This window comes from Equus caballus, chromosome 31 (assembly GCF_041296265.1).
Source record: "Equus caballus isolate H_3958 breed thoroughbred chromosome 31, TB-T2T, whole genome shotgun sequence".
NCBI lineage: Eukaryota > Metazoa > Chordata > Mammalia > Perissodactyla > Equidae > Equus > Equus caballus.
Window position 1 is genome coordinate 17,088,193 of NC_091714.1, and position 25,394 is coordinate 17,113,586.

Genomic DNA, 25,394 nt, shown 5'->3' on the forward strand with positions numbered 1-25,394 from the left:
GGGGGGACAAGGTTTGAGACAGCGGCGGCTAAGGACAAGTGAAGGATTGTCAGTCAGGGGTGTTGTCAGCCCAGGTAAAAGTGGAAGTTGTGAATTCACAGTGGGGCCAAACTGTCAAAATGGTATAGGATTTAGTATTCTGCAGCCCTGGACCAGGAGTGGAGAGGTGGGTCCCGGGACTGCCCCAAGTGTCACACTGATTTCCGGTCACGGTGATGTTGGACTCCGTGCCTCAGGTCTCCTAACTAAGCTTGATGTTTCCTGTTTGGGTGTCAGGTGCCTCAGGCAGGAACCCTGGAGCTGTCCCACTTACAGGAAGGAGCGTACACCTTTCAGCTCACTGTGACGGACACCGCTGGGCAGAGAAGCTCCGACAACGTCTCGGTGACAGTGCTTCCCAGGGCCTTCTCCACGGGAGGTGAGAAGAAAGTCCTTCCCCACATTCCCAGCGGTCAGCAGAAACTGGGCTATCTACGGAAGGATAGTAATGGATTCACATTTTGTATTCTGACTGCACGTTTCATTGGCTCTTCCATTTTATTTTTGGCTGTTGTTGAATGAGAGTCTTTACTAAAAATATAACCACAAAAAGGCTCCATTATGTTTTGGGCTATGTGACACTGCTGGATTGGGGGAGTGCTCCAGGGGATGAGAATAGACTGTGTGAGCTCTGGGACCCTATAGATGCTCCTTCTTTCCTTGACTTGCTTTCATAAAGACAATCATCTGGCTTTCCCAGGAGAGGATCTTGTTTAAAGGTGGGTGGTCTGTTGGATATGTGTGTTCAAAGAGTGCAGCTGAGGAGTACCTTTAAGACAAATTAAAATATATGAAATATATGTGTCAATTTAAAAGGAGTATTTAAAAATTTTCACGGACACTTTACACAGATGCATGGATACATTAATAATATAGCTTTACGTTTATATGATGGTTCTCACATTCTGTTGCACAATGTAAACTCTTTTATCTCATTTATCTGTTTCTTACTTTCCTAAACATCTACCTTTCTAAGATTACCTCATCAAGTTAAAAAAAACTGCTAAAAAAGTTTTTAGAAAAGCTTAAAAAAGGGTCTGTCCCCGTGGCCGAGTGGTTAAGTTCACGCGCTCTGCTGCAGGCAGCCCAGTGTTTCGTTGGTTCGAATCCTGGGCGCGGACATGGCACTGCTCATCAAACCACGCTGAGGCAGCGTCCCACATGCCACAACTAGAAGGACCCACAACAAAGAATATACAGCTATGTACTGGGGGGCTTTGGGGAGAAAAAGGAAAAAAATAAAATCTTTAAAAAAAAAAAAAAAGAAAAGCTTAAAAAAAACTTGGCAGCACTAAAGACATAGGGGCATCACAGAGGGAACGCCCGCCAATCCCTTCTGGAGAAGTGCTGAGATGCTGTATATTCAGGGTGCTGTCACTTGGTCAGTGGATGTTTTCGCAGTGTCTGCAGTGCCCAGCAACTGTGTGAGCACTGGGCATGGGATGATCCACTCCGTAGAGCTGGTCCCCGTCCCTGCGTAGAGAACCTTCACTGCCACTGGCCATGGCTCTGAGAAACTCGCAGCGTGTCTGTGACGTCCTTGCTTCCTAAGTACTGGGATGAACTTAAGTCAGCACTTGGAAGAATAAGGATAAAAAGATTGGAATATGGCTGTGATTCACTGGACCATCGCTGATCTTGTCTTCCATCAAAGACATGGGTCAGTGTGCATATTGGAAATGAAGGAGGAGATTCTAGAATCCTAAGGACTTGGCAGCCTCAATAATTTGCCTTCCACCAGGATACAGAGCATAAGCAGCTCTCAGAATTTGGTTACCTGCCTCCCTGTCCAGCCAAGGTTTCAGCTTACTGTGAGGAAGGAGGGGTGACTGCACGTGGACAGGCCGGACACCAAACGCCTGCCCACGGCAGCACCGTGAGGCAGTGATGGTGAGTCAGCAGAGCCGTCCATCCCAGCCCAGACTCGAGCTGGCCCTGTTGATTCATTGCAGCTGCACAGGAGGGCCAGACAGTTACTCAAATCATTTTTGAGGACCTTGAGGTCTGTGGGACGTGCACCGGGGCCATCGACAACACGGCATTGGCTCCAGCCAGTCACTCCCCAGGGAGGACCACTGGGCCCACAGCGCTGTCCTCCTGGGACCCGCTGCTCACCTGGGCAGGGACCAAGTTGAGTGCTGATCTGGGAGGAAAGTGCTCATGGGGAGAAGACACAGACACCCCATCATACCCGACAGAAATTAGGGAAGCTTGCTTTTGTACAACTGAGGTCCCTGGGAGGGAGAAAGGGCCTGCTCTGGACTAAGCAGACGGCTGACCCCTCACCAGCCACTAGCCTGCCCTCGTTTATTTCTCCAGGCCAGTTTTCCAGGCTCCAAGGGAAACTGCCAGTTGTCCGTTTGTGGCCTTTCTCCAAGATGATGATGTATTTGAAGTGGCAGAGAGGGATGTGAATCCCTTTTGATTACTGGAGGGACACTTGGGTATGGGTCTCCTGTATGTAACCTTATATAGAAAACAACGAAGAGTGGCTGTCATCCTAACTGCGATCGGAATCACTCCCTGGTTAAACTGGAATAAAAACTGTGAATTAGAGTTAATAAAACACCACACAGAGACAGGGAGAACCAGGGCTGTTTCTCTGCCCTCTGTTGTATATATTGATCTTGCAGTGAATGAGCCAGCTGTAATGGTGACCAAGGGTGGCGCCTTCTGGGGAAACAGAGAAGCAGGTACCCCTGCTTATGTGATAATATCTGGGTTAAGTTTTGGCTGTAGAGGCTGCATGTTTTCAAGCTTTATGAAGAATAGTCTATTCCAATAGCAAGACAATAAGCACTTCCCATATGATCTAGAGCAGTGGGCTCCAAATAGGACCCCTACAGATGGGCAAGACATTTTTAGGATGGAAAAGAAGACACTAGAACTTATATATTATTAATTTTAGATTTTCTCCTGTAAATTGTCAGTGTATTTTCTAACATGTACAATATCTTAGTAGTAGTACATGTACCTTATTTAAAGATTGCAGATGCATGTTCTCCAGTATATTATTGGTTGAGATGCGTGGTCAAAAACGTTTGGAGACCACTAATCCAGAGGTAGATGGATAAATTACAAATCTGGATCTGTCTCCAGAACTACCAAGGAATGAGTAAAACCTTGAGATATTTAGGATTTTCACATCCTGAATTTAAGAAATGTGGGCAGTAGCTGTGTCCCGCTTGGACACAGAGGTCCCCTCCACTTCTCCTCCTCACTCCTTCCCTGTGACTGGAGCAAGCTCTCTTTTAGGCCCAAGATCTCAGTCACAACTGAGGCCCTTTGCTTCCTCTTCTTTCTCAGGAATCTACCACCATGTCTTTACCCTCTTCTTCCTTCTGAATCAAGATAGCTTCAAATTGCCCTGCACCCAGATGGACTCCTTTCCCAGCCTTTAATTTAGCAGCTTTCCAGTGAGATATGTATTCAGTGTTCGGCTTGGGCGTGTACACTACGCTCAGCAATTTGTCTCAGTGGAATATCATCGTTTACCACCCTCTCATGTCCTGAGAGAATTGTCCAGTCCGTTCTGTCCCTGGAGAATTATGGAACTCTTCATGACCTGCTTCTAGCCTAATACCTTTAATCTTCATTACCGGTGACAGAAAGTCCCCCAGATCTTGTAAATTTGGCAGAATCTGGAGTATGATGCAGGGGGTGAGGAGGAATGCCATCTAAGAAGATCCATGTGGCTCCTATGAGTTGCACTGTGGATTGAAACCTCCTAAGAGCTCCAAAAAGGAGAAAATTTCATTATTTGAAGAAATATTCATACCAGATAGTAACTAAGGATTATGTTTATTATTTACAGCACCAAAATGTATAGTAGACAACAAATAGGGTTTAATAGAGGAAAGTGAATCTCAGTAAAAATTGTTACTTAGGAAACAAGAATGCAGGGCACAGCGTGCAGACGGTCTGGATGGAGGAGCCCAGGGCTGCTGCTTCTCTGTTCCCACCTCTTAGGCCGTGTCGGCTTGAGAACTGCCCTGAGACGAAGAGCCCAGGGTGATTCCTGAGAACTAAGTCAGGAGGGCCAAGAGGAGACCCCCTAACCTTTCCAGAACCCACTGCTCCATCCAGCTCCACCTGTTAGGTGTTTCCTCGTTGTCTGCATCCTGTGCACACTCAAAGGCATTTCATCTCACATTAGACTCTGCTAATCTTCGCCCAGTGGAAGTCTTACCTTCCCTGCCCTCCTGTGACTTGAGACTTGTTTATAAACGGATACTTGAGCGTTTGCTCATGCTACCACTTCTTTTGTGATGATGGCTGTTTCACTGATGCCACGCTGGCTTTCGAGGGAGTGGAGCAGTGTCCTGATGGGTCTGATGAAGCTTTCTCATCAACATTGTGTGTCAGCTGCATCGCATTTTCAGGCCAGGGGTTGGAAGGGGTGTCTGTATCCTCATAAGACTATTTGAACTCACTGTTGTTCTTTTTCTGCCCAGTTTCAGGTATAACTTTATCTGAACAAGCTGTGCCTTACATTAAATGAGCATTTACTATGAGTCTCTAGTCCAAGTGACAAATGTCAAATTTTTTTATATTTCTTACCCATTTCAAAAATTGCTTTCAGTTTTCCAAAAGATTCTTCCCCATCCTAAAAATGCTGTATAGCATATACTTTTTTAAAAAACTAAGTTAACATAGCATTTTCATAATTTTTTTAGAAAATGTATGACATACTAGGGTGTGGCTCAGTCAGAGCTGTAAACCAGTCTTATAATGTCATATACATACAAGTCACCAGAAGGAAGAGAAGCTACAGAAAGTTCCATGATTCTGGCTTGAGGAAGAATGAAGAATCTAAAACCTTAGGTTTAAGTTTTGTTTTTGTCATTTTATGTGAGACGTTTAGAAAATTAATTATTGGGTGAAGAGAGAACAGATGATCCATTTGAAAATGAGAGAGAAGTTTTTTATGGGGCTCTGACGTGTCTTAGACAGATAGGTTATTTTTCCCAAATATCCATGACTTTAAATCTACTGCAAATGTAGCGGTTTTAGTTAAATTCCAGAAAAGCAACCCAACAACTAACAGCTGCTCTTCCACGCTTCAGTGAGCCTTGACCAGAAGATGGGGACCCGCACAGCAACTGCCCAGCCTAGAACCACAGGACCGAGCAAAGATGCCAGGGGGGGCTCCTTGTTGGAGAAGCCCCAGAAAGTCACTGCCCCAAACCAGCCCCCTGCGTCTTCAAACACGGAGAAGAGGAATCATTCCGCCTTCTGGGGACCAGAGAGTCCAACCAACCCTGGGATGCCAGGTAAGGACTGGAGGCCGGTTCTCCCCAGAGAGCCTCATTTTCTATAATGACACTTGGCTCAAAATTAAAGTTATGTTTGAAGAGTGTTGAGAAAATATCTTAAAAGAAAGAAGACAGTTAAAATGAAGAATTTGGCCCAAAAGAAAAAAAACACCTAACATTTGAGCTATTTATAGCAAGGAACACCTACTTAATACATCCCTACATTCCTACATCTCTGTATACGTACTCCAGAGATGCCAATACATTCATTTGTAAATAAGCTAGAGTTAGGAAGTTTTAACACTTATGTTACAGAAACTAATGCTCTAAGTGTTAAATGTTAGGTTATTTTGAGATGAAGCATCATAATCCCTATGTATTTATGTAAATCCTCTTCACCCCCACTAGTGAACGTAAAGAAACTATGATGTCACATTGATATGGTTGCATGTGTAATTCAATGTTATGCCTCCAGTTTAACTAAATCTGTGTTTTTTTTTAAATAAGGCTAACAAGATTTTTTAAATACATTCACACTGCAGAAACATTACAGAATTCTATCATTTTAAATTTCCTTTTTACACATTCATATTTGCATGGTTGTATGACATACGGAACAGAAATACAGACGATCACATTTCTGTGTGCTTTTGTGAGTGTCTTCAATACTCAGACCTCACACATTCTACTGAAATAATCTCTCACTATTCTAATAACTTTTTAAAGACAATTTTTAATTCATTGCAGAAGATGCAAATAATTAAAAAGGAAAATGACTTAAAATACCATCCTTTATTGATAATAACTTTTCATGTTTGGCATATTTCCTTCCAATCTTGTTTATCTGCTTTGTGGATTTTAAGTTTCCATACAAACGTGTCCACACAATCTTCCATGAGGGCTTTCCTCTCCGACAGCCGAGGTGCAGGCGCTTCCATGCTATTTGGTCTCTTCCTTGTTGGTGCTGCCCCCTACTGGTCAAATCCGTCACTCCATCCAGCCTGGGGATTCGTTTTACTCCATTTTCTCCATGTGGATGGTTTGTGTGCAGACAGACACCTGAGACGCAGTCGGGGAGACCAGGTGGTTCTGGCAGGAGGGAGGAAGAGTTGAGGGGAGAAGTGGGTTCTCGGAGGCCGGGACGGAGAACTCCTGCCCGTCGCTGTAGGAGGGGCTCACGTGAGATGAAGGATCAGCTGCAGGCAGCGTGGAGACCACGGGCCAGGCCTCCTTCCTCAGGTTCTGGTCTCGGCTCTGCCTTTAGAACCTTGAGTAAGTCGCTTCCTGTCTCTGAATCTGTTTCCTCGTCAGTTCACAAGGATTTCACCAAATGACCTCCGAGGCCCGTCCAGCTCTGGAGTCTGTTTCAGGAAGGACAGTAGCCTCGCGCCCAGGCAGCTCTCCGTCAGCCAGTCTGTGCTGGATGTTGCTCAGAGATCCCGGGCTGGCTGCTGGGGAGGGAGGACTCAGCCTCAGATCCTTCTGAAAACAATGCTCCAGGCTACCCCCACCAGCTCAGGGGAGTTTTCCCCCAGTTTGAAATGTATTTGCAATCTCTGCTTTTGTCCTTTTTGATAATAAGCCTTTGACATTGGCTGTGAAGGTGTAAGGAATGGAGTTTCACAGATGCAGAGAGGTTAGAGTCCACTAATTACTTATATATTGTTTTTTCCTAATTATTAAAGTAATGCATTACTGTAGAAAATCTGGAAATACAGAATAATGTAAAGAAGAAAATGAAAATCATCTAGCAAAACCCACCATTGACAGTTTGTTGCATTTTCTTCTGGTTACTTCTATTTGGACACATAAGTGCACACGTTTATTCACTATTAACAAAATGAGGATAATAGTATTTTTACAAAACTTTTATTTTTCTTGCTTATGAGCATTTTCATGCGTTACTAAACATCCGTCAAAAAAACAAGGTTTGACAGTCCAGGGTGAAGAGAGTGGGAAGAGAAGATAGAACTTTTCACATGTCAGAAAGGGCCTCAGAGCACATGCTTTCTGTTTAGACAGCAGCCATGGCCCCATTCCCCTTGTTGTCCCTAAGACACCAGACTAGAATCCTCAGCCTCCAGTTTCATGTGAGTGGAAATTATGTTCTACCCAGCATAACATAAATAGACTTAAAAATTCAGGACTAGAGCTGGCCCAGTGGCATAGTGGTTAAGTTCGTGCTCTCTGCTTTGACAGCCCAGGGTTCGCAGCTTCAAATCCCAGGCTCACTAAGCCATGCTGTGGTGGCATCCCGCATATAACATAGGGGAAAATTGGCACAGATGTCAGCTCAGTGACAGTCTTCCTCAAACAAAATGAGGAAGATTGGCAACAGATGTTAACTCAGGGCCAAAATTCCTCACCGAAAAGAAAAGCATAGTTTAAAAAAATGCACAATTACTCATGCCCCGTGCCTGAGGGTTGCAGGATCATCAGCTAGTGCAGTAACTGTGGAGACGAGTTCAATGTCCTGCTGCCTCCTCCCCCACAGACCGGTTGGGAGGATAAATAAGACTTACCTCAGGGAAGACGTGCTAGGGAGATGCTAAGACTAATACTAATAATGTAGCACAGAAGGTCATGAGATGCAGTTTTTCACCTGTCACAGTGACAAAGGTGAAAACATACAATAATCAAAATTTATAAGAATACAGAGAAACCAGTTTCATGGGCTTTGGGGGGGATTGAAATTAGTACAATCTTCCAGAGGGCAATTTCTGAAGCCTTAAAACTGTGTAGCTTTGACCCAATTATCGTCTTCTTGGGAATGTGTCCCAAGCACGTTACTAAGGGTGAAATTAAGGATGTGCACAGATCTTTGGTCTCACCAGTGAGAGCCTGCTCGGTCTGCTCAGAGCCGTCGGCGGGGAGAGCACAGGCCGTGTGGTGCCGGGGTTTGCTCCAATGCAGCAGCACAATGCTGACTTGTTCCCGGACGTGGTTGCAGCTGGAGGGCCTGTTGTCTGTGTGGTCCAATCATCCATTAACAAGGCTGTCCCCTTGAATCTGACCCAGCCGGTGGGAAGAAATCTGCGCTCCAGCACTGCATGGTGCTGGAAAACTGGTGTCGTATCCGCGTTCACATGGAATCCGTGTTCTGGGAACCTGAGAATTCCCATCCAGCCCGCAGGTCAGCACCTTCTTTAAGGGTCTGGATGAAGCAGGGTCTCAGGAGAATGCGTGATTTCTGTATGGAGGGGGTTTCTGCCTGCACTTTCTCGGATTCCCCTGCTAACTACACCAGAGCCTGGCTGGTGAGCTTCTCTCTGCAGGTCACTAGGGTGAGCACCTGCTACCTTTGCGTTGTTATGGGAAGTATTTTATTCAGAGAGGACCTCCTTATAAAGGCTATTTAAAAGGGTTTTCCCACATGCCCCATATTTCATCTTTTCGTTGTGCTGGCCTGCCTCTTTTCTTATTCAGAAGCCATTGTGAGACTGTGAAACCTTTCTGGGAAGGCAGGTTGCATGTGCTGAGGCCTGATCAGCAGCACAGCTGAGTGGCCTGTTGGGCTCCAACATGGTGGCAACATCAACCGATCCTCAAATGGATGGAAGAGCCAATTAAGGGAAATTCACTCATCACAAATGAAGACAATCAGAGGGTTATTTCCATGACCTTATTTTGGGGGGAGTTGGTCCTCTCTCATTGACCTACTCCCTTCTCTGGTCAAAGTCATTTAATCAGCTGTGATCAGCACCTGCTTTAGCGCACCCCACTATCCTGGGCACTTGGAGAAACACGGGTCTTAGAAAAGGCACCCTCTACCTTCTCCAAGGTTTCAATCAAAACGTTTTGGTCACTGTACTGGGGATTACATAATTTTTATTATTTCAAATCTAGATGATTTATGCAGTAGATTCTGTTTTGTAACATCCGACCACTTGGTCAGTCTCAAGGAACAACTTGGTTTCAAACCAAATGACATGGCTCATTTTATCTGGAAGTGAGTTGAATAACTCCAGTGTTCTGATAGGATTAAAACATTACTCTCAGCCAAATACAAATATATTCATATTTTTCTTAGCCTGCCTTCACCAATGAACTTAGAACTCGTTTTAACTAATCTTAGACAAGTTGTAGAGGCTTTAGCAAGGCTGGCCGGTACAAATAATTGAAAATGAGCAAAGAAGGGCCGGCCCTGTGGCCAAGTGGTTAAGTTCACGCACTCTGCTTCAGCGGCCTAAGGTTTCGCCAGGTCAGATCTTGGGCACAGACCTAGCACCGCTCATCAAGCCTTTTCTGAGGCGGCATCCCACATAGCACAACCAGAAGCACCTACAACTAGAATATACAACTATCTACTGAGGGGCTTTGGGGAGAAGAAAAAAATAAAATAAAATAAATTAGAAGATTGGTAACAAATGTTGACTCAGCTGCCGATCTTTAAAAAAAGAAAAGAAAAGAAGCAAAGAGAATGTCAATAAGGAGTTTTGTGGCTGTACTGAGGCCTTAATAACATTCCCAGTGTGAGCAGACACGCAGGCCAAGTGCCCCTGGCTAGCTGAGGTCTTGTCCTCATATGATCCGGAACATTCCCTGAAGAGAGCTTCCTCTTATTCACTGCAGACATACAGTGTGGCCCACCAGTGAGTAGTGAGAAGGGATAATTCTGTTGTCTACAAGAGTTGGCTGGTGGTCACAGGAAGCCATAGAACATTCTGGAAGGTAGGCCCATAAGGTATCCACTTTCCCAGCTGGTATTTCCAACTTCCTTCCAGAGCATGTCTGCATGTTCTATGGTGACTGAAAATGAAATTAAAGCCACATCCGTCCACCTTCCAACTCCCTCTGTGTATGCGTAGCTATGTGTGGTAAACAGAACACAATATGTCATTCAGTGGAGGGAAAAATAATTCCCTAAGACATTAAACTCTTCTAAAAGGGTCATTGCCAAAATGAATTATCTGCAAGAGCAAATGATATAATCATCTTGTTACTGAACAGAAACACAGGTTCATTTACCTGCAACACAGTAGGGCCAATAAAGAAAAAAACTGAAACACCAGGCTTGTGGCAAGGAAAGAGGTTTACTATCGAAGGGCAGCTAGATGAGGAGATGGGAGTTAGAAGGGAAAATGGTAGGGACTTTTATCTGGGGTTTTAGGTATGGGAGGGAGAACATGTGCTGGGGTTTTAGATAGGGGACAGGGAGCAGGTGGCCGTGCTGGTTGACGTCTTCCCACCAGCCTGTGTTTGGCCTTGAAGACTGAATTTCTTTCCTCTTTTTTTTTTTTTTAAAGATTGGCACCTGAGACAACAACTGCTGCCAATCTTCTTTTTTTTCCCTGCTTTTTCTCCCCCAAATTCCCCCAGTACATAGTTGTACATTTTTTAGTTGTGAATTCCTCTAGTTGTGGTATGTGGGACACCACCTCACCGTGGCCTGCTAAGAGGTGCCATGTCCGTGTCCAGGATCCAAACCAGCAAAACCCTGGGCCGCTGTAGCGGAGTGAGTGAACTTAACCACTCGGCCACGGGGCTGGCCCCTGAATTTCTTTTCCCTTGCCTGCCTGGACTTTTCTGGTTAGTTTTTATCTTCAGCTTGTGTTTGCCTTGTGAGGCTGAATCTTGATGTCTGGACCTTGACTTCCTGGGAAAGATAGCTCACTCTTATATAAGGAGGGACAGAAAGAACTGGGGAGTGTTTTGTTGGTTGGTTCGTTTTTTCTGCTTTTCCTCCCCATCCCCCCAGTACATAGTTGCATATTTTAGTTGTGGGTCTTTCTAGTTGTGGCATGTGGGACGCCGCCTCAGCGTGGCCTGACAAGCAGTGCCATGTCCACGCCCAGGATCCGAACCAGCGAAACCCTGGGCTGGAGCATGCGAACTTAACCAGATGGGGGCCGGCCCCCAAGACCTGGTTAGTTTTAAACAACAGTTGATTATGCTGAATATGCGCAGCTGTGGTTAGCAAAGCTCATCTCCAATTGTTTGGCTGTAGGGAAGATTTTTTAACTTCTTTGTGCTCGGTTTCGGTCTTATTTTTGTTCTGACTCACTGCTCTAGTGAGAGCCTGTGATGGGATGTGTGGAAGTGAAGCATGTCTCTGTGGCATTCCATATGTAGGAGTCTAGGAAAAGTGAATCAGGCAGTCTGGGAAATGACAATGAAATCCTTCATGAAATGTGGAAAACAGAAATACACATTTCTCATGCCAAGAGGCAGGGCAAGTCCCCTAGGAAATTCTAGAGTCCAGGCCATTGTGTCTTAAGTCTCCTCTGCACATTGTCCTCTCCCTGAGACCTGACCTCTCCCCCTCCCATGTCACTGGCTTCCCCTCCCTAGGGACTGAGGGCATTTAGGAAAATACTCTTCAGATTCCACAACTGAAGATTCAGAGTGAACTTAGTTTGTTAAATGAACCCACCTCAAGGCAAGGTTGCCTTTCCAAGTACAATTAACCTATTCTCTACTGCATCCTTCATAGAGCTCTGTCCCAGACGTTCCTAAGGAAATGTTTAAATATGTGATTCTGCCTACATATATTAATTCGCCCAGATATGAGTAAATAGATATGTTCTCCACTGTGGTTCTAGAGCTGTGACTCTGAGAGCAGTGTGGTTCAGTAGAATGCCACCTGCTGCGGATCAGTCCTGGGTTGCAGTCCCGGCCCCAGCAGTTACCAGCTCCCAGGGGATGGACTTCTCTGAGCTGCATTTCCTCACCTGCCAGAGGATAATATCTTCTCACAGTGTTGCCACGAGGATGTGTGAAATCTTTTACGTAACTATAACTTATGTCTCTCGGAAACTAGTAACACTATATGAATTTTTGCTAGAACATTCCAGTCCATTGGCATTCACTAGGAAACCAGGGTCAGAGAGCTACAAACCCACAAGACAGTTAATTCAAATGAAACATAGAAACCTGCAGCCGTGGTCCCAGCACTGAGTTCCTCTTCAGGATTAAGAGAAAAGTTCTCTTATCTTCATTGGAAAGAGACGGGGGGCAACAGTGAATGTGGTTATTTTATATTTTTCCACTGGATAAAAGACAAACCAGTTAGTCCTCTGGAAAGAATTGGAAGTTGGTAAATTTTGGTGTTTCGTTTTTATCCCTGGCTCGTTATTTTTAAAACTTAGGACATGAGTTCCCAGCCATGTTATCTTCCAAATTTGTTACTTGACAGAGCACTCACTGAGTGCCCATCACTGTTATAGCAACCTGATGATGTGTAGAAATCATTATCCCCATTTTGTAGATAATTGCATGAGCAAAGGGAATTGAGAATGAACATTCCGTAAGCCGGACACCCCCGCTGCCCAAAGGGAAGAGTGCTTGTTGGGTTAGAGGGCAATATGGGGGCCTTGAAGACCTGCCTGAGGAATCTTGGACAGGCTGAGTCACAAAGGAGAATAAGAGAATTTAGAGATGGCAATACCCAAAGCCAGTTGAAGAAGGATCAGTATCCATCCAGGATGAAGCTCTCATCTACTCGTGGCAACGTGAGAAAAGTGAGGACAATGTAGTGGGTTTTTTATGAGGCTAAATTTATTCCATTGAAAGACTTGTTCTTTTTATGTATTAAATCCTTCTTGATTTGGGGGTTTAGATATGTCCTTACTCTATATGAAGTGAAGGTGACAGCCTTAGTAAATGGCCACTTCTTTTAAAATCTTTGTTTGCCCAAAGTTGACAACTCTAAATTGGCCCCCAAAATGCTTTTGAATTTTTATTGGTCCACAAAATCCAAAGGTGTTGGAATCAGCATCCTGGAAAATCTCTGGCCTGTGGAGGAGAGCCCAGGTTCTCGATGGCCCCAGTGCTCCACCAGCCTCATCATTTGGATTCCATATTCCCTGTCCCTGTCCCACTGGACATGGTCTCCACAGCTCCAGGCAACAATCCCTTTCTTCCAGGGGCTCAGCAGCCCCCACGCCTGTCTGTCCTGCACAGTAATAGCTGTCACCGGGCCGTCTCTTTCCCCTTCGGCTCAGCGGTGGTCACTGTCTTCCTCCACAGTCTCACGCTGGCTGCTCTTCTTCCTTCCCCTCCCCTCACTGTCTGGATGGGAAGGGGCCTCCAGAAGGTGGGCAATAATAGAAATCAACCTGAAAGGTACATCTGATTCTCTAGCCTACAAAAAACTGCCTATGCCTTGCTCATCTCTCTCATTCTCCTCTGGCTCCATGTTTATGGAGGAAATCTCTATCATTGGCTATCGTCGGCCAGCACATTCAGATCCTTTTGGAGTAACACGATGAGGCAGAGAGAGTAACATGATGAGTAGAATGTAATTAGCCTGCTGCGGCCTTGGCCGAGAGAGGTAACCGTGGGCTGACCTCACTGCACGGATACGCTGAGAGAGTGTGGATAGCAACCTTTGCAGACACACTCCGGAGGAACGTCTGAAAGGAGAGACTGTGGGGGAGGTTCTTGCAGTGCCAGAGCCAAAGGTGACGCAGAACGGAACAGTGAGGATTCGCAGCCTAGCGTTCACTCAGACGTGCTGGTTTCCACCAATAAGAAGTGAGCCCCCCTGGGTTTGAATCCCAGCCCTGTGACCCACTCTCTACTTGATGACCCTGGGTGAGCCCTGAGCCTCTCTGAGCCCAGCCAGAAAAATGAAGCTACTGGGACCTGCCAGCAGGGTGAGGTGAGAAAGTGAAAGAGCAGGTCCCAGGGCCTTGTGGATGCTCAGTGCGTACTTTTTAAAGAAAACCTTTCTTGACTGTCCTGCTCTCCATGGTGTGAAGCCCAGAGACTCCCCTGGATTCTTCCTGCTGAGGTCTTGCTTCCCCCTCCGGGGTGCGGGGAGTTCTGGGATGGTGCGCTCGTTGCCCTCTCTCTGTCCAGCTGTTTTTCCTCACCACACACTCTGCTTTATTAAATTGGTCACATCTGTTGTCTAGTGTTTTAGTATCAAACATAGGCTGTGTTTATTGGAGAAATAAATCCTGTAAGTGCTTTCTCTAAGTCCATCCTAAAACAATAAATAAGGCTGTATTTTCATATCTGTTTCCTAAAGTTTTTGATGCACCTTCAACATATGTTCTATTTATATTCCACAGACAGTAGTTCCTCAGAGAAGAACAGAAAAAAGGAAAATTATATTTTTGAGTCAAAGAGTGATCGAGGAGGAGGGGAACACCCAGCCCCAGAAGCAGGTAAATGTGTGCCTTGGAGACTCATTGCAGAGGACCAAATAAACCCTCACGGGACCACAGAGCCTCTAGTTGAGGGTAGTAGATGAAGCTGCAGGAGCTCATGACAAGAGCAGTGACCTGTGGAGCAGAAGCACCACTGTGCTCTCATCTCCTAGTCATGTGCCATCTTTGGGCTCTTGAACTGGTAACCCCCGTCTGTGGACCTCAGCTTCTTCCTTTGTAATCCCTCTAGTCCCTTCCAGGTGTAACGTTCTAAGGAAAGAGTAATTCTTCTTGCCTAGTGGTTAGGAACACGGGCTCCAGAATCGGACGCCGAGATTCAAGTCCTTGCTCCACCACTGACCTCTGTGCCCTCGGGCATTATCTTCTCCCCGAGGATCTCAGTGTCCTCTTTAGGAAGATGGAGATAACAACCCATAGCTGCGTCACAGAGTTGTCAGGGAGAATAAACGGGACCATTAATACGAAGCATTTAGCACACTGCTTGGCTCATACAATGAGCCAAATAAATGATGGCTATTATGATCGACTGAGTCATGATACCACAGGAGTAAAGGTCTTGGACCACCCAGTTCTCTCCCCAAGTGCTCTAGTGACAGAGATGGAAGACAGCGGGAATGGGGAAGAGTGTGGGAGGTTGAAGGGATGTTTAGAAAGTGAAGAAGAATACCATAATTCCATAACTGTGGTTGTTTTTAACTAGAAAGAAAACACTTTTGACATAGTCCTGTAGAAAGGCAGGTTTTAGTCCTAAACCCCACAAACTAATTAGTAAAAGATTTAGGAGAACAAAGTTATACATCTAAAGATTGAGAAAACTTTCTTTTTACCCGAGAGTAGTTTTTGTAATATCTGGACCGTATTAAAGTAACATTTTACACAGTAGATGGCTAAACTAATGCAGATATGAAGAACCTGGAAGCTCCCAGTCTGCTGGCCTGCTGGACGTACCCTGTCCCAAGATACTTAAATAAAAAGAGCCCCACCCCCCATCGACATACAAAGGGAAACCAGGCCTGCCCCTTGCCCCATCAGCCAGTGCCCTTTCTAGTTATTTTCTAGTTGTTACTGTTTTGAATGTCACTCCCAGTCGTGTGGACAGAATACCCAATTCATCCCCTTGGCTGGTTTCTGAGAACATTATCATGATGTGTCTTAGAAGGGGTTGGAAAATTTTAAATCTCAAATTTCCCAAAATAAAAACATTGAAGAAACCATTCCAACTACATATTGAAAAAATCTAGAATAATTTTCAGTGTTCTAGCAAGGACTTTACGGGAGATCTCATTTTCCTTGTCATCAAGGCATTAAACAGGGATCAGATGGAGAGTTCAGCAACCTCCTATCTGACTTGGCAAATGGAAAATTCCCCTGGGTTTCATGTCTGCTTCATTGTGACCCCAGCTGAACCTTGAGCCCCAGGCTCAGGACTGGGATCTTCAACACACTCCCTTCCCTGTAGCCTGAACACCGGTGCGCATCTTTACACGAGTCACCGACATGTAGAAGGGCAGCCTTGAACCATTGTCCTGCCCTGAGCAAGCAGAAGCAGGCTCTGCGTTGGGTTCCAGTTTGTAAGAAATGGTTTGGGGTTTCTGGGGTTTCAGAAACGGATGGCCAAAGTCTCTTTTTTTGCCCCATTCCTTTGTAACGTATCCAACTTACATGGCTGGTACAGGAGGATGAGGCGGAACCGACACCTTCAGGGCCCTGAGCCCTTTCAGAGTTTCTTCCCTCAGGGTGGCCATTAGGAGACTCTGGTAGCTACTAAGGCCCCAAACTGTCAGCCTGGAGAAATTCAGCAGTGATTCCTGACCCCTCCAGAGGGGTTTCATGTGTGCGGAACGTCTGAGCCAGCTCTAGAATCAAGTTCTAGACTGTTGGTTTATCACTGGTGTCTATGTTTCACAATTCTCTGTGGGAATACCAGCCTCACCCCAAACTTTGTTTGGTACCCAACAGTCATTAATACACTTTCCCGATCCCCTCCTCCTGTGCCCAGACACTTCCAGACTGTTCCTGAGAGTCTTGTTCAGGAACCTTGTTCAAGTCCAGACTTGAAGTCATTATAAAATGAGTTCCTTTGCCTTTTGGAGGAGTGCAGTACCATCGTGGTTCTGGAGCTGCACTGTCTGGGGCCATATCCCAGCTCCAGCGCTTACCATATGAACTGCCCTCCAGGCTTACATGAGTCACTTAACTCTTGATGCCTTAGTTCCTCCTTTGTAAAGCGGGGATGATGATAGTGCCAATTCCTATGGTGGTTGTGAGAATTACAGGATTTCAGCTGGAAAGCACTTGGAACAGTGCTAGCATCTTTAGCGTTAGCTTATTATCTTTGATTACTTTGAGTACTTACTTTGGTGTTGGACACATGGTTCTTAATGCAGAATGAATGAATAAATCAAAGAAAATGTTATAGAATCAACTTATGCAATGGAGAGTTTTGCTCCTCTGGTTCCACCACTTGGCAAGACCCCTGCAGCTAAAAATAGCTCCACCATCTCATCTCCAAGCCAGGCCTGACAAGGAGTAGACAGACTAAGAATAGAGCCTGCTGAGCTGATAAAAAAGACTCATCTGGAGCACCCCGTCCCTTCCCGACTCCTGCAGGCCTCCCAAGCTGGCCTCTAGTCTGGGGGTCTAGGACCAATCCCACAGGAAAAACCCTGTGAAGGATAACTAGAGATATTTTTCCCTGACTACCCTTAGTCAAAATTACACCAGCATATTTTGAAGTTAGTTTTCAACAATGGTGCTACTGGCTGAGAGTAGGTTCCCTGGATTTAGGAAAGGAAATAAATTTCTTAAAGCCCTAACAAGAACACGAAATCAGGAGTTAGTCCATAGTCATTTCATGAATCCATAAATGTAATCTGTGACTACAGCGGAAGAATATCCCATGGTCACAGTATCCTTGCAGTTTTCCATTTACAGAGTGTCTGTTACAGTTGGATATAAGGGTGAACCGACTGTTAACATTTGTACCCACTGACGCTATACAAATTTTGTAGGGACCTGGTAAAGAATCTGGTTTTAAAGCAGTCTCAGTCTGGGACCTAGACCTGCAATTTACAAGCTCTGTGCTCTTAGGCCAATTACTTCCCCTCTCTGCACCTCAGTTAATCTGCAAAATGGTGGCAATACAGGGGCCTACTTGAGCTGTTCAGATTAACCGTGCGTGCACACGCCATCACTTATCAACGGTGGTGTTACTGTTCCTCCTCACTGACCTGCCCTCCCTTCTCGCCTTCTCACAGGTGCAGTGCTCCCCCTGGCCCTGGGTCTGGCCATCACCGCTTCGCTGCTTCTCATGGTCGCCTGCCGACTCCGACTGGTGAAACAGAAACTTAAAAAAGCTCGTCCCATTACATCTGAGGAGTCTGACTACCTCATAAATGGGATGTATCTGTAATAAGCATAGTTATATAGCTGGGGCCAAGGACATGTTTCACTTATAATTTATACATATATTGGGTTCTGGATATTTACAACCTTTTTTGTTTCTAACTGGGCTAAGAAAACTGAAAACCCAGAAGATTCTGCAAATCCCAAACCTTTGTTTTTATTTATCCTAGAAAGATTTTCCTTGGGAAGTATGTGAAATATTTTGAAATTTAGAGAGGAGTCCATATGATTAAAGACTTTCTCAAAGCTAATTCTGATTTATGTAAGCTGTCACTGAAAATGGAAATTTGTAGTCAACCAAGGCAGAAAATTCAGTACCTCAAGCGATGGCCTTAGACTGGCAGTGCTGACCCTTTACTTTTTAGAAGCCCAGATGGGCCCCTGGCAACCCTGGACCACGTTATGCACAGCTTTCCCTGGTTCTGTGGGTCTCCTATTCCTCACTTTAAGCTTCCAATGCTCTCCTTTGTTTTCTCCCTTCAAAACCTGCTCTGAGAACAGACCTCAAATGAGTTTACACCCTCAGCGAGATGCTACCTGTGGCTGGAATACCTGAATTATAAACCTTAGGAACAGGTCAGTGAGGTCGCAGGGCAAGTCAAAGGGGGTTCTTCCCAGGGCCTCTGACTACATGTCATGTAGGTGGCTGCCTCATTAGGCTGCCCTGTAGGAGAAAAAACCCAGACTTTGGGTCGCAAATAGCTCTAACATGGTCATGAAGTGAGAAGGAAATCAAAGTGGAAGCGGAGAACCTGGCAGGTCAAACATGTTAACAGAAACTCAGCTGAGGGCAAAGCGAGCAAGGAGGATGCTGAGTTCTTTCTCTTGTCTACTCGACACTGCCCGACGACCCAGAACACAGTAGCTCATTCATACAGTCCCTAGTTTGCAACATGAGTCTGTGTTGATGGAAAAGAAAAATGCATTCAAATTGAAAAACAGAAGAGTGAGTGGATTTCTGGGTATAGCTTTTGTGAAAAATGTCACGTTTAAGTATCAGCAGGTTCTTTTACCCAATGAATGAGCCAGTTTTCCCCATTATTTACTTAATGCTATAAAATGTCATAATGTGTAATCAGCGACTGCCACACTTACGTATTCCCAGAGCATAGGCAGTTTTGCACAAATTCACCTTTAGAGAAAACCGGCATCTAGCTTAGCATCTTTTCCCTTTTAATATGTAGGATTTTAAAGGCAAATTATTCCCATCACCACTTAATGCCGGGATTTAACACATTCTAGAAATTATTCTACTATGAGGAATGTATAGCGTGGTGCCTGTCTACATTCACATGATGTTCCTGTTTACATAATATGGTTTTTTTTTTTACCATAAGTGGCAAATCTTTTAAAATACGTGAAAACACTCTAGAACCCTTTATTTTCAGACTGAAGCTGAGGTATGTTGTTCCTCTAGCAAAGGGTTTAGTTTGGGTCAGAGATACAATAGAATGCATTAACAAATGGAAAGTTAGTCTTAGAAAAACAAAGAAATTGGTTATTTTTATTTCCTGAGAAACCCAAGCATTTTGTTGGATGTTTAGAATTGAGCAAAGATTTCAATTTCTCCTCAAGGGCATTTGGAGAGATGACTGTGTGAATGAACTCACGATGTGTGCTCTGTGATGCCGGGCAGTTTGTTTTTTATAAAAGGATGTCCCCTACAGCCATACCCAATAAAATCAAAACTGATGAGGCATGCGTTTTTCAGCACATCTTTTATACGCGAGGAAAGTAAACACAAGCTAGTATTGCTAGAGTGTTGAAATACTTGAGGAAAGCTGTCCCATATCTATCTGTACAATATTCCTTTAATAAATTGTATTTTCTTCTTAAGCCTTTTTTGACAGCTTTTTAATATAATCCCACATTGCTAATATTTAGAGCCATTACTATATTGCATGGATTTAATCCTACCAAGCCTATTTTACAAAGGAGGAAAGTAAGGACTAGAGGAGAATCAAGGTCTGCAAAACAGTTCTATTGTCAGATGGATTGAATGGGACTTTTAAAAGGGAAAGTTGTCTACAATTTACCTCTCAAACATGTCCTTGTGTTTCACATCTCTTTTCCTGAGAAAAGGCCCACCTAAACCATCGTCCTGAATACTGAAAACTTTCTTCCTTTAATTCTCAGTACAAGTCCATCCTTCCACAAGCACTTTCATATTTCAAGTCACCTGAGTATTAGTATGTCCTCCTCCATAGGAAAATAATAGTTTTTTTTCCATCTTTCTCCCACTGACTTTTCCGACTCTGGGATTTGGCTCTGTGATTCCGTCACATTCACCAGCACCTCCTTTCAGTCACTGACGGCTGTTTATGTTGCTCTTTCCCATATTTTCCCATGACCTGGACACATAGATGCTTATTTCTACTTGTTCCTCAGCATTGCTGTTCAGGGCAGATCCTTTTGATGAGCTAACCGGATTCCACCTATGGAACCGTACTGCAGTGCGGTGTGCCCCAGAACACAGGTACTGTCCTCAGCTTCACGCCATACTGAGGAGGCCACGTAACATCAGCATCTGAGCCTGAGATGCTGGCATTTGGGGCCGTGTTCAATTCCACTGTCCCCAAACCATTTCATGTTCAGTTTGCTTCCTTTTGGGATTACGCCTCTTTGTTCCTATCACAGTTACTCCATTTGTTTTCTTTTCTGGACTCCAGGTTTTCTACAACTGTTGGCATTAAAACTGAATAGGACTTTCTCACAGAAAACTGCCCCGGCTGAATAGAAAGGGAAGAGCTTAGCTTGCAGTTTTGCTGTTCAGAAATGTTCTCCCTGGCTTTTTAAGCAGCTGTGTTGCTTTTTCTTAGGTACTGGCCCCATTTTCCCAGCTCTTTTGCCCTACTCGATTCTAGTATTCTAAAGATAGTGTACATTTCAAGTTATAGCTACTTTAATGGCAAACGCATACAGATTTTTTTGGCTAAATATGAAATCACCAAGGATGAAAATAAGGTGAGACACCCCAAGGCTGAATGTGCCCAGGAACCGACTGAAGGGCTGAAATGGAGCCTCCTCCATTTACTTTATTTAGGTCTAAGTATGTCTTCATTCCTACTTATTTTAATTCTCAGATCACATCAGTTTTTAATCTTGCAGAATTGGAAAGAGATCAACTTATAATATCATTCAGCCTAAAGATCTTTTTATGAAGTTACTTCAAAACTTAGGAAACTCCTCAAAACAAATTTTAATTTTTACCAAAAAGATTAGGGAAATTTATGTTGAGTGTATAGACTTTAAAAAAAAGTTCTCTTTCATTTTCATATATCATCATTTCATGACTGAAGACCCAAAAATCTGAATAAATCACAAGGCAGTGTTCTTATATTTAAAACAAGGCAGTTTCACAGATGAAAACAGAGACTCAGATGAATCTCTAAATATATTATCTGGAGCTTTGTATATAGAGGAATAAAGAAATCAGAACTGTGAACTATGAATCTAAGACCATGCCTTCCATTTTTTGCCAGTGAGGGGGACAGTCTGACATTCCCTGACAACACCCCTACCCATACCTTCCTGTCCTGCTTTATCTGTTGCCTACAACCTATTCGCTCAATGGAGCCAACATCCTAAAGAAGGGCAGGTCTTTTTCCCTGAAAATATCCTTTTTGCAACTGATTTAAAACTGATACAATAGTGTTAAAATGGAAATTCTGCAGGCTCTTTGATCCATAGTGTAATTTCTAGGCAAAACCCTGACGGGATCATCACCAAAAAAACAGATAAACAAATAGTGATGGCAAAAGAAATTACTCCATGTAGAGCGATCCTTCAGGGGGCACAGTGAAGTGATCAGGGCTGGAAATTCAAATACAAACGTCCTCAGCTGCCACAGGCCCCTGGATTGCTACTCTCACATATTTTAAATGTCCTCAGTATTGCCATCACCTGTCCTGTGGACAAAAACATTCTTTCTGTGATGGCCATCCTCTTGGGACAGTCCACCTGAGCATGAGTTCTTCGGACTCGGCAGCCCCTAGAACTTCCCCTTGTTAGGAAAGGAAGTGAAGGGAAAGAGAGAGAGGACGGGAGGGAGGGAGGGAGTCACCAGCCCAGTACAGCATCCTAGGGGAACCAAAGTCAAGAGTCCTGGCCCAAACAATACAAAGTCAGCTAAAAAGACGCAGCCTAAAGTGGGGAACCAAAATTACTGTTGTAGCAATGATATTAGAAAGATTAAGGACAAGGAAATGATCAGACTTGTTTTCCTTATTATTATATTATAATACACAAACACGAACGTCCTTGGCCCCAGAGGCAGCCAGTTTTCTTTAAGCAGGATTTTTTACTGGCATTGTATTTGAGCCACACTTTAAGTATGATGGGGACAAAAAATTGTCATCCTCCTGAAAAAGGGTAGGAGAAATCAGGAGAGATAAAACTGAAATCTGATCAGAACTCATTTGTTTTACTGAGTATAGTTCTTTAAGAACACAATAAGCTGTGGGAAATGATGATTTATATCCTGCAAGAATTTTAGCACTTACCTAAAATAAGTTATTGGCCTTGAGAACTCCATTTAGGACATTTTTTGAATTACCCATGTTAGTTACTTCATTTACAACCCTAGTATTGAATTACCACAGTCATATGAGTTCTTTAGTGCCATACCAAACTACTGGAAAATTTGTTAACATTTAGCTGAAAACCAGAAACACCCATCTCTATAATGAAACAAAATTGAGGAGCTTTAATCCTTGGCTGACAATCAGATGCCGAAAATAGCTTTGAAGAATTCATGAGTATTACGTTACTACTAAAAAATGTTATACTATTTTACATGAATTTTTAAGATGCCTTAGTATAGGTACCTTATAGTCAATTTAAAACGTGTAATCGACTTTTTCTGAAAAAAGCAGTGTCTGTAAAAGGGTAAGGGATTTTAAATATTTTTCCAATGTTAATGTATTATTTGCCCCCAAATGTCATTTTTTTCAAATGTTACTGGTTGAGAAAGAGTTGAAACTTTCATTAGAAACTGGAATTATTTTCAACTTTTGAGAGCTAGATTTGGCTTTAATAAAATCAAATCTGTAAAAAAAAAAAAAAAAAAAACCCACCTTGTTTCAATGAGATCTCACTAGACTGGAATTTTTTAAAATATTTTCATTATTGTCCTTCATATTATATAAAGGAATCACTTCTATTAAGGAAAAGTGAAACAGTAAAATATTTTAGAAATTATGAATACTAAAGATTAATGAGACATTTCTTATCTCTGACCAACACATACTTTCAACTCTCAAAGAGAAAAGCTCTTAGACCTAGTAGAAATTATTTCCATCTCTATCCACTTACTGATGCTCCCTTAAACTCCATTCCTGTTTATTCAACAGTTAAGTTTTTTGTTTTTTTTAAGATTTTATTTTTTCCTTTTTCTCCCCAAAGCCCCCAGTACATAGTTGTATATTCTTCGTTGTGGGTCCTTCTAGTTGTGGCATGTGGGATGCTGCCTCAGCGTGGTTTGATGAGCAGTGCCATGTCCGCGCCCAGGATTCGAACCAACAAAACACTGGGCCGCCTGCAGCGGAGCGCGCAAACTTAACCACTCGGCCACGGGGCCAGCCCCCAACAGTTAAGTATTTTAATTCACAAAAGTGTAAAGGCCTAGAGCAGCACTTGGCCCAGCACTTGACTGCACCGAGCAGGTGGCACTTAGTCTGTCCCATCAGATTTATAAACTGTCCCCGCGACCAGTCTGCACACTCCTGGAGCGGAGGAGCCTTCTTCCATCCCCAAGACAGAACAAAGGGATTTACATATAATAAAATGTTGGTGACGGCTATGAAGGATACAGACTAGTGGAGAAGTTTAAGAATTAATTTAAAGTCTTAAAGAATACCTGACCTTTGAAACTACTTCAAACGACACTGAGTCCTGGACCAAAAGGGTTCATGGCCTGGGTCCAGAAGCAGTACCACAAGAGCAAGCTGAAGCTGGCAATGAACTTAAACTCACAGCTTTTGGCTAGCAACAAATGCTAGCTTCCTGTGTCTAAGACCTTGCCCAAGAAGAGACAGTAGTGAAAAGATGTATGCATCATTTTTAAGCCATTTTTAAAGTAGTCACGTTTCACACTTGAAGAGGTGGGGAGAGGGCCTAAACCCTCACTGAGGATCTCCGTGTCGGAAGCACACGCACCTGCAGACAGCAGAGGAAAGGGCTTCTATTTCAAGTTCTAGCGTCCTTAAACAAACTAAGATCCTATTATAAAAGGCATAAAACTACAACATTTAAACTGATCCCAAAGTGCTACTGCCTTCTTAGAAACTCATTTTACAATCATTATATTAATAAATCTATTTATAGGTGAGAGATGGGTTTTGGTAAATTTATGCTCAAGCCTGTCCTTCCCTGACGTTAAGTCAATTCATTCACTCACTCATTCAGCATTTACAGTATGTCTACAAGAGGACAAGCCCTATGTTAGGCAAAGAAAAATGATAAATGAGGTGTAGTTCTTGTCCTCAAGAAACGCAGTCACATTCTGCAAACGTACACTTGGATTAACGCTGTTGACCTACTAAGAGTTCATGTAGCCGAGCAACAGAGACACAGCTTCTCCTCTGCGATCGCAGCCGTCGGGTCTGGCGGACACGCAGTTCTTCTTCTACATCAAACACGCTGAAGCCTCTGTACTTTCAACTTTATTTGGCAAAGCAGCACTGCATAAACTGTTCAGTAGCTAGGACACAGCTTACACAGCAGGGTAAATTCATGTACATTATCAGCAGCAAATCAGAAAGAGAAAAACAACACTGAGCTACGGGTCTCCTATAATTTTTAAAGAGAGAAAGAAGAACTATGTCAATTATGTCCAATCTGAACAGCTGAGTGTTTTAAGAGACATCGCTGGCCATCTTCCTAAGTTTTAATATTTACAAACGCTTAGTTGTAAGGTAACGAAGCAGCTGATTGTATCTACAACATGCTACTCTATGACACCACATCAAAAGCTTTAAAAAAGGAAGCTCATCTCTATTTTCTTAGTAGCATCTAACAGACGTCCAAAAACCAAGAATCCAAACTTGTGAATGGTGGTGTTATCTGATGCACGAAAGCGATCTGATAAATTCATATTGGAACAGAATTAAGTGTCTAAGAAAAGAAAAACCACTCCTCAAAATCAATTCACAAACTAAGTTGTCCATTTTGCAGAAGCCCTTTTTTTAATATTTTAAAGTAAAACGTAGGCGTGTTAAAGTAATAATACACAGACTTATCCTTTGCATCCCTCCTCTACCAATTTGGCTTCTGTGCCTCTTTGAAGAATTAGAAACCCTACAAAACCACACATTTTCATGCTGAAAATAATAGTGTAACAAAGTCGAAAACAAGCTGTGATGTTGTTGGTTTTCAAAAAGCTCTGAGGACTGAGATGAGCAATCCACTGTAATATTATATACTGGTCAAGCTGATGTTGCTTTTACAGTTCGTCCCTGAGGGGAAAAAAGAGAGAAATATGTAAGTAGGAGTTATATACTGCAAAACTTGGCTTTCTAATAGTTTAGGCACACTATTAAATCAGTAAAAATACACCAAGCAATATATTATTTTTTAAAAA

At 43.5% G+C, this 25,394-nt stretch overlaps 2 protein-coding genes across 10 annotated transcripts in view; one reads left to right on the plus strand and one right to left on the minus strand.

The window, feature by feature from the left end:
* LRP11 (LDL receptor related protein 11) overlaps window positions 1-21,267 on the plus strand; it is a 39,904-nt gene extending 18,637 nt beyond the window's left edge. The window contains exons 3-6 of one of the 2 annotated variants that reach the window (XM_023633003.2): window positions 277-418; window positions 5,106-5,312; window positions 14,312-14,407; window positions 17,668-21,267. In XM_023633003.2, the coding sequence (XP_023488771.2) occupies window positions 277-418; window positions 5,106-5,312; window positions 14,312-14,407; window positions 17,668-17,822 (600 nt within the window). In that variant the 3' untranslated portion in view covers window positions 17,823-21,267. Of the gene's footprint in view, window positions 1-276; window positions 419-5,105; window positions 5,313-6,605; window positions 7,056-14,311; window positions 14,408-17,667 lie in introns of those variants that run through there. The other variant, XM_070256398.1, reaches the window with a different exon arrangement.
* A 3,194-nt stretch (window positions 21,268-24,461) lies between these two features.
* PCMT1 (protein-L-isoaspartate (D-aspartate) O-methyltransferase) overlaps window positions 24,462-25,394 on the minus strand; it is a 53,113-nt gene continuing 52,180 nt past the window's right edge. For all 8 annotated transcript variants that reach the window (XR_002805219.2, XR_002805218.2, XR_011434406.1 and 5 more), the window contains one exon: window positions 24,462-25,269. Coding sequence is in view for 2 of the 8 variants with exons in the window: in XM_001495403.6 (XP_001495453.4) it covers window positions 25,257-25,269 (13 nt within the window). In the remaining 6 variants the exon portion in view is untranslated. The remainder of the gene's footprint in view (window positions 25,270-25,394) is intronic.